This window comes from Punica granatum, chromosome 5, assembly GCF_007655135.1.
Source record: "Punica granatum isolate Tunisia-2019 chromosome 5, ASM765513v2, whole genome shotgun sequence".
NCBI lineage: Eukaryota > Viridiplantae > Streptophyta > Magnoliopsida > Myrtales > Lythraceae > Punica > Punica granatum.
Genome location: NC_045131.1, coordinates 17,184,765 through 17,193,758, shown reverse-complemented (window position 1 = coordinate 17,193,758; position 8,994 = coordinate 17,184,765). Strand labels below are relative to the sequence as shown.

The 8,994-nt window shown below is 40.4% G+C and overlaps 1 protein-coding gene across 4 annotated transcripts; it reads right to left on the bottom strand.

Moving 5' to 3' along the window:
• Nucleotides 1–1,869: 1,869 nt before the first annotated feature.
• LOC116207652 (probable methyltransferase PMT3) lies at nucleotides 1,870–8,300 on the bottom strand. Of its 4 annotated transcripts, XM_031540695.1 has the most exons (10): nucleotides 8,004–8,300; nucleotides 7,803–7,862; nucleotides 6,532–6,921; nucleotides 6,145–6,309; nucleotides 5,874–6,056; nucleotides 4,778–5,372; nucleotides 3,925–4,037; nucleotides 3,247–3,467; nucleotides 2,596–2,949; nucleotides 1,870–2,228 (listed from the first exon to the last, which is right to left on the bottom strand). In XM_031540695.1, the coding sequence occupies exons 3-9, from the start codon at nucleotides 6,793–6,795 to the stop codon at nucleotides 2,637–2,639; spliced, it is 1,854 nt and encodes a 617-aa protein (XP_031396555.1). In that variant the 5' UTR covers nucleotides 6,796–6,921; nucleotides 7,803–7,862; nucleotides 8,004–8,300; the 3' UTR covers nucleotides 1,870–2,228; nucleotides 2,596–2,636. The 4 variants fall into 4 exon arrangements, with proteins under 4 accessions (XP_031396555.1, XP_031396554.1, XP_031396557.1 ...); XM_031540694.1 differs by lacking the exon at nucleotides 1,870–2,228 and having other exon boundaries at nucleotides 2,284–2,949; XM_031540697.1 differs by lacking the exons at nucleotides 1,870–2,228; nucleotides 7,803–7,862 and having other exon boundaries at nucleotides 2,284–2,949; nucleotides 8,004–8,262.
• Nucleotides 8,301–8,994: the final 694 nt, after the last annotated feature.

Genomic DNA, 8,994 nt, shown 5'->3' with positions numbered 1-8,994 from the left:
GGTAGAAAATTTTATATTGCGTTTGGTTTCATAGTAGGATTTTAAAATCAGATTTTAATTTTGAAAAAGAATGGTATAAATGGGGTCCACCCTTTGATTTTGTATAAATTATGTTGTTTTGTTGTGGAAAAAAATGGTATAAATGGAACTCACTCTTTGACTTTGTATGAGTTATTTTGTTTTGTAGTGGATAGAGTTAAGTTAAAATTGTGATTCTAAAATAACATTATGAAACTATGAAACCAAGTTAAAACTTTCCCCCAAACACTGGAAAATAGGTAAGAAAGTTGGGATTTTCCCGGGAAAGTTGAAACATTCTCGCTATCCAAACAGCCAACAACCCCTTAGGCTGCATAGAGCCCAACCTCCTATGGACCCAATGCGTACCCGTACCATGTACATAAGTGATGGCTTTCAAAAGATTTTCGCTATATGGTAGGATCGACTTGCAACCTCTCATGTTATGCAAGGGAAGGTGAGATGTATTCAATCCCCACATAAATATTCTCAACTCATTCTCAAATTTCCGAAGTCCACCCCCATTACTACCGCCTCCTCTTTTGTCGTTGCTGGTAAAACTTCACCTTCAACGACGACAAACACCTCATCCAGTCGATCGTGAGGTGCAAAACCTGATCCGACCTCACCATGGCCCGGTATCATTAAGGCCAAGATCTGGACTCCAAAACCTTAAAAACTTCAAAGAGGCTCAAACCCCCTTAAGCCTAGCTCCTGAGCCTCCAAGGGCTTGAGAGATGAGTTTGCTGGCCCCGAGCAACTTGAGCCCTAGGTTGAGTGAGCTCAAGGTTCGGGCCTCCTGAGCTAGAGAGAGAAATTGATTCATTATTACAAAAAAAGATCTTGAGGTGTTTTACTTTGTTTTTTTTGGAAAATAACTCTGTACATCACGATTTTTTTTTATCTTTTTCACACTGCAGTGTAAAATGAAATACTTTCACCACACGTCACGAAAAAAATTCACCCCACGGCATGCCATCTTTTTTTTTTAACCATACAACACGACTTTTTTAAGTGAGCTTTTTCTGGGATAGTTTTGCATGAAAACTTAAGGGACCTAAAACAAATAGACTAATATAAACAATTTGAAGGAAGTCATCGGAGAAGGGGGTAGGGGTGCCCCGACCGCCCACTAACCCCCGATTTGGGATATCTCAATCTCATGCGATCTCCCAAATCGAGAGGGTAGGGGCGCCACCGCTAGCCATTCACCCCCAAATCGAGGTCGTTGTGGGATTTCAACAGCGACCTCGATCAAGGGGTGGATTGCCGGCTGTGCACCCCCATCCCCTTCTTCAATGCCCCTTGATTTTTTTTTATAACTTTATATTATTTTATTTTGATTTATTTGTTTTAGGTCCCTCAAGTTCCCATTTTTTCAAAAATGCTTTGAAAAAACTCACCGTCAAAACCGTGCTGCATGTTTGGAAAAAAGTACACGGAATGCTGTGACTCTGTGAGTACAAAAAAAATTTTATTGTGACGAATGCTAAAATTATTCATTTTATAATAAGCGCAAAAAGGACAAAAATATCGTGACATATAGTGTTACTTTCCTCCTTTTTTATGAATAAGATATTTTTCTATTTGAATATGTTCTACTTTTCTTATCCAGGTAAACCAAGTACAAAAATTATAGTTTTCAATTAAATAGATGATGGTGCAATGACCCACGCTCTCGTATAATCAAGAGCGTGCAATAAAGAATTCTCAAGTTCGATACTTACGCAGGATCCTTGTGGCCCTTCATTAAATATTTTAGGATTTTAATTTCATTATACTAAGTCTATAAACCTTCTTTGTAACAAAAAAAAATCTAATTTTCAGTTTTCCACTTTCGTCCAAACAATATTTTAGGTAAATAACAATTCTATAGAAATTCAATTCTAACTCTTTAATCTATTTCAGCGAACACTATTTTAATAGTTACTCTATTCAGCGAACAAAACATAACAAAAGTGCTAATAATTGAACATTGATTGTCTTGGACTCGGCATTCCTGGTAGCTAGAAACCATTCATCGGTCCAACTTCACAAGCCGGACAGAGTAAGAGAAACATCGGATCATTCTCCTCTTTAACTTTTGAGGGCTCCTCAATCCAAATCCACCCGGGACATATCATCTGAGAACTGAGGCCGATAATAAGTCTGGCGATAACAGCAATATTCATTATTAACTCAATCCAAGCTGGACCAGGATCTTGCCAAACCTAAAACCAAGCAACAGTGACTAAGATAAAGGAATATAGAGAAGAATACAATTTGTACGGTTTATGCAGAGATATCGACTTCATGAATGGTAATATCGCCAAATGTAATTGACTTGCGTTTACAATCCCTTTCAGCAGACCAAAATGGGCCATCTTTTTCCTCACCGATCCGCTGAAGTAGGGTGGTTTTCAACTTCCAAGCACAAATGAAAGAAAAACAAATAAATTATAATCCTATAAGATGTTTGTAGCCACCTTAATCCTTATCAGCAGAGACATCAATAAATCGAAAACAAAAGAAGAATCACTATAAACCGATCGCAATGCTACAAAACGTGAAAAACTGGTAATTCTTTAATTAAGCAACCTGTTTGTCCCCGAATGACCCGATGTCCTCATAGCCCTTCTCTATTCGGAGTCCCTGAAACTCTCGCTTGTGCGCCATATTTTCTTCTGCACAATGAACACGACCTCCTCTCCTTCCTCGTCAGAGGAGTCTGAGGTTGCCACCGCCTCCCAGTGCAAGGCAGTCAGGTACTTCTTGATAAAGTCCACAATTGATTGCTTGTCCCGGATGATGATAAAGCCAGTGGGCCTGAGGATCCGGTCCATCTCGAGCAGGAGGTCCTCACCGCTGCAACCCTTCTTTTCAATGTCTGAGAACACAGTCCATGCATGGAGCAAGTCGTAGGTCCGAGGATAGGTCGAGTATGCTTCACACCTGTTTATACACATGCCTCACTTAGTTTTATAACTACTAGCGATCAACAAAAGACTCCATAGTTCTTCCACTTATTCAACTTTTTTTTCTTTGTGCATTTTCTTTTCAGTACGAATATAACCTACATGTTTAATTGAACTATGAGCTAGAGGTCTTTTAGTTTTCGGCTGCACACCAAAATTGTATCCAAAACTACAAAGATAATAGTATAATGACAGAAGCTGGTTTCAAAACAGTGATGCAAAAAGGTAAACAAGAAATAAGTGCGAGTGACATGGAAATGTCATGAGTAAATACCAGCTGTGAATTGATCCAATGAGGCCTCTGTCATAAATAAGCTTGAGTGTGTTTGGCCCATCTTCCGGGACAACATTCATCACCCACACGTCCTTTGTTCTCAGAGCAGCAGCGAATGAACCCATGTTTGCCTTCATGTCCATCACGTTCCTCACGGTGTCGGACGAGATCTTCGAGCTCAGCAGGCTCCAGTAGTTCTCCACTCTCCTTTGCCACATCTCCTGTGAGAGAGAAAAAGAGTTAAGCCCCATATGATTTCCTTGTATCATAGTTATCAGAACCGAACAGGTGTCCAACAAATCAATGCACAGCATAAATGGTTTCGACCCATCAATGGGTTTGGTGCATCAAATCGCTTACAGGATTTTATTTAACACAATAGTCAATACTATATTGAAAATGCTAATAATATATAAAATTATCCAGCTCAGGTCTGCTCAAATAGTAGAACCGCTGTTATGTTGATTCTCCTCATATCTGAAAGGTTTAATCCAGTTCCTGCAGGATCTCATCCATTAACTTTGTACAATAGCCAAGGTCCATTTCCGACTAATCAAACTGGGAGGCGTGGTCTACTCAGATAACCATATTGCGTCTACACCACGTGCAGCGTTTGAACACCAGCTCACAAATACATTCTTGTAAAGACATTTTCGAAAAACGTCCACGTGAAATTACCGTATCCTTGGTGAACATGTCAGTCGAATAGCCAAAATCAGTAAGCCGGGGAGGTGGAGAAGTTAATCGAGCAGGCCATGGAGCCAATCCACTGCCCTTGACTCTATGATCATCTGAAAAAGATGAAAAAAAGAATTATGTTTAGTTTTTAAGTTATAATCCAACTTTACTCAACTCTATTCTTCCCAAATTTAACAATATAATAATTACTATTTTGTCTTTTTCTTCCATTTAATGATATATTCTCACTCATATATTTTTCCTAACCATTTTTAAATTTCAGTTTAACAATACCTTCTCACTCATACTTTTTCCTAACCATTTTTAAAATTAAGTTTTTAATAATAAATTCCCTGTCCACTTTCACATCTACATATACATACATATATATATTCTCACATATCAATATATTTGTCAACACTTGCAATCATTGCACAGAATCAAGTTGAGTTGGATAATTTATCCAACTCGAAAACCAAAAGCAAGCTTAGTCTGTAGTAGATTTTCCAAGCACTATATATATTTTCCAATCACATGAAAGTACTTGAGAGTGACAAGAAGAAAAAAGGCATCACAGATGAAGAAAATTAAGAAATATAATGAGACCCGAGAAGCATACATAGGAAAAATCTTCAAGATTTCATCATCATGCATCATCATCTTATTTTGGTACATTCATGGAGATTACTATTTCTGACCTCCCAGCAGGAATTTTTATAAATTATTAGCAAGAAGACTCTGACTATAAATTAAGAGGCTGAAATGTTACTTTAATCCATAGTGTTGTAGTTCCGTACCCCCCCAAAAAAAAAAGGGTAATCAATCCAAGGAAGTAAAATGAATTGAAACTCACGTTCGGAGTAAGGAGTGATGCATGCCTCCATATTAACGCCCCATACTGCATCAGGATCGTCGTCAGACCGACACAGCGGTGGTTGGGTGCCCGGCTCCCTTGCCATGTAGCAGTCATTATTGAGCGGCTTCTGCCAGATCACTGTCTGGTTCCTCTTGGAAGCAATCCTCCAGCACATCCTCTCCACGAGAGCACTCATTTCTCTCCATATCCTAAGGTCCTCCTCGTCCTGGGCATACGCCTCGGGGGAAGAGTAGGCAAAGTAGCCTCCAGGTCTTAGCAATCTGTCGAGCTCAAGGAGAAGGATGCCGTCCCTTTGAAGCCAATCAATACGGCACCTAGAGCAGTGGGCAAGCTCATATGACCTGCTCGGGTATGGGAGTCTCTTGGTGCCTAACACACCGAGGTAGGCTGGGATCCCCCTCTCCAGTGCAAACTGGATCTGGTTCTGGTGCACATCATTCGGTGCTAAGGACATGGCTATGACATTTGATGAGAGAAGGTATCCACCAAAGCTCGCCACACCACACCCAACATCAAGCACAGTCCGTAGCCTACCGCCATTATTTAGGTTGTTATTCGAGAAGTTGAGCATCTGCCCCGATTGGAAAGTGTTAAAAACAGCTTAGTTGCAAAGTAAATTCAGTACGTCAAAGGGAGAAAAGTGGAAGAGCAATACAATTATGAGAAACAACAATTAAGGTCACAGGGAATCAATATTCCGATTATTGACTTACTACATGATAATGTATTTAGAAGAGAATGCTATGATTATGAATGCTAGATAGCCTTTGTTTGGTTCTGGAGAATGGTAACCAACTTTAACTTTTCATGAGTGAAAAAAAGAAGTCAAACTCTCTATGCTTCATACTCTTTAAAGATAAGTTTCTCGTTGTCAATGGAAACTGTATCTTTGGAAGAGTAACCTAATATTTCCGAAGATCGAAGGTCAACAACAATCCTCTGCAACCAAAAACAAGCTACAAAATGTACATACGAGCAAACAAAACAAAAGAGCAAGACGAGGGGTAACTAGCATGGAAGTGGTCCAATTTTTCAGACACTTTTTCTTTTTCCTGAGAGACAAAGGGCTTACATTGGCCATTGCAGCAATGTACTTATCAGCTCCATAGTGAAAGTGGGTACCCCCTCCTGGAAAGTTAATCTTGTCACCTTTCACAACCATCCAGTTCTGATCAGACTTCTCATGGGCGAGGTGAGTGTGAGGTATGTTTGCCTTCCAGACCTCATCTCGGCTCTTTGGCCACTTGATTGGGACCTAAACCATACCACAAGGACAAACAATCTTAGATAGACATAACAATTACAGAGCCGCTCATAATCAAGAGCTTATCCTTAAGGATTACCTGGTAACCCGGAGGAGGAGGAATCAAGCAATTGTACCGTCTTTCAGGAGGAGGACAGTGCCTCTCATAGTGCTCCATAAGGGACAGATCAAGTTTCAACCTCATCTGGTATATGAGGTGCCTATCGAGGCAAGGAATCAACTCTGAATGGCGATCATCACAAACCTTCAAATACAAATTACAGACACGAGAATGTCCAGTGAGAGGATTGAACTTCATAAAGAAAACTTCTAGAAGGGCCCCTGCCACCCTCATTTGTCATAGGGAAGGTCCATCGTTGGGTACTTCCGACGTACCACATCATCATAGTCATGTGAAGAGCAAGCAAAAAGCCACAATTGGGAAAACCGAAGCGGACAAAGAATTCATTAGCAATAGACGACTTACTGGAAAGCTCTTCAGGGTCACATCATTCTCGTCGTCCCCAAATTTCAAGGAAGATTCATCCTGCTTCCCATCACCATCATCATCCCCTCCCAAATAGGAGGAACCGAGCTTTCTCAGCGATCTGCTCCCATACTCGAGCGCCCCTCGGCCCTGGGAACCGAACAGGGAACCGTAGTATGCGTAGAGAAACACGAGAAAGATCGCGACAACACAAACTGAAGTTATCAAGCGCCTCTTCTGAGACCCATCAGATCTTCCTCTCATCGTTTCTATGTAAATGACGGTCCTCTCCTCCCAAATTGTAAGTCTAAATCCTTGGCGACAACGGAAGCTCACGAAGAGAATCTCATTTTAGTGGAATGCCTCGTCCAGTGTTAGCACCCAAAATTCCTAGCAAATATTCAACAAATATAGATGAGATTTTTGGGTAGATTAATAAGAACAAGGAGCCACAAGGCAAGATAACCTGTCAAGAAAATTGGCTGAAATTTATTAAGGAAATTTTCACTTTGCACTGCAAGAGCTCTATGAAGTAAGACAGACTAAGAGAGGTCTATTATGTAAGACAGACTGATGCTCCAGATTTGCTTAGATATAGAGAGCTTAAACCTAAGCTACAAAATGTCTAGCAGCAAACTGAATTTACTGTCACAAGCATCATAAGTTTGTTTATTCAAGATTTTTAAAGTCATACAGACGCAATTAATACAAATAAAGTGGACACACACTATACCAGTCAAACAACTGAGAGAACCATATCAACAGCCATCACATATGCAGCTCTTTCACTTTCTTAAGAGCAAAGAAATAAAAGGAAAATGACATGACGTAGATCCAGCCCAACAGCAAGCCTGAGGCAGCATTAACCCACAGAAACGTACCACACCAGCAGATCTAAATCCTAGATCCCAGTGAAAGACCATACACAGAAACAACAAAAACCCGATAAACAGGATTGCCCAACATCAAACAAGCCCGCAGATTGCTCAGAAAAGGTGACGAGCATTCCTTGAAGTCCAATGTCACCGACAACTGATTAGGAATTCCAAATCTAGGATCGGCCAACCCCAAGTAAACATGGAAAATGGCATAGAAAACATGGGAAAAAGCCACAAAAGCGACACACTCAAGAACCCAAATCGACGAATCTAACGCCAAGAAATTCAGATCGACAATCACCAGAGCCGAATCTCCCAGACCCACAAAACCATTTCCACCGGATCCGAAAAAAGAAACCAAATTTACGAGGATAGAAACAAGGGATAACTCACTGGGGCGTTCGAGATGTTGAACCAGATGAGAGGGGGCCCAAGATCCGAAGTCTGGTTCTTCTATATGTGGAAATAAATGAATCAGAGAGAGAGAGAGAGAGAGAGAGAGAGAGAGAGAGTGTCAGATTGGATCTCGGGGGAATATGGTTTTGTGGGGTTTTTCCAAATTAAGGCAGAGAGAATGAGATAAGAGAGAGAAACCTTGACTGGGCAACTTCAGAGTGTATCGTCGTATGCCGTTTGCTTACACGCTGCTTGCTTTGCTTCCTCTCTCTCAGACCCAACGAGAATTAACGAGGAGTAAGTAAGCACAGAGGAGAGCAAGGGGGGAGGAGAGTGTCAATGATGAACGTCAAGGTCGGTGAAATTGTATATACATATATATATATATATATATGCAATTGACGAGGGAGACCATTGTTGTCTGTCGGGTAGATAGTGAGAGACAGAGCGATAGATAGATCTGAAATGAGATCTCTCCTCCTCTTCTCCGTCAAAAATTAATTAATTTTTTTGTCATTCTTTCTGTGGGAATGTGAAAAAATTGAAAATTTAGGGGCAAATTCGGGGAAGCCCATGTGGAGGGGAATCAGTCTCTCTCTCTCTCTCTCTTTCCTTTGCCCTGCCCGGCTTTATGATCAGATCTCTCTGCCTACGGCCTTTCTCTTCCCTCCCCACCTCCCTCCCCTGCCTTCAAGCTGTTCACTTTTTCAATTTTCTTTGTTTTAAGCGATCACGCTGATCTAACATCGATTAAATGATGCATGGGCTGCGTGTGCTATGTGGGCGTCATTTTTGTATGTTTGCGTCGGCGTGTTGTTCATCTCTACGAGGTCGATGAAGTAGAAGAAATTCAAGGCACGTGAAATGAATTGAGCGTAATAGGCTAAGATCTCATCATTTACTTGTGGAAAGATTTTAGGCATGACTCAAGAGCAGTGTTATTAGAACTGGACCGGATATCGAACACTTCGAGGCATGAGTTCACGGGTTTATGAGTTCAACCGGAGGTTCGATGGGTCTGACTGTACGTTTAATTAAAAATTAAATAAATAATAATATTACCAATGAAAATAATTATAATTTGATAAATATGCAATAATTACAATATTACTATGAAAAACAATTAAAATATGGTTATGAATAGACATTTAGAAAGGTCATTGAGATAAATTATAAAGGAATGGTAAAA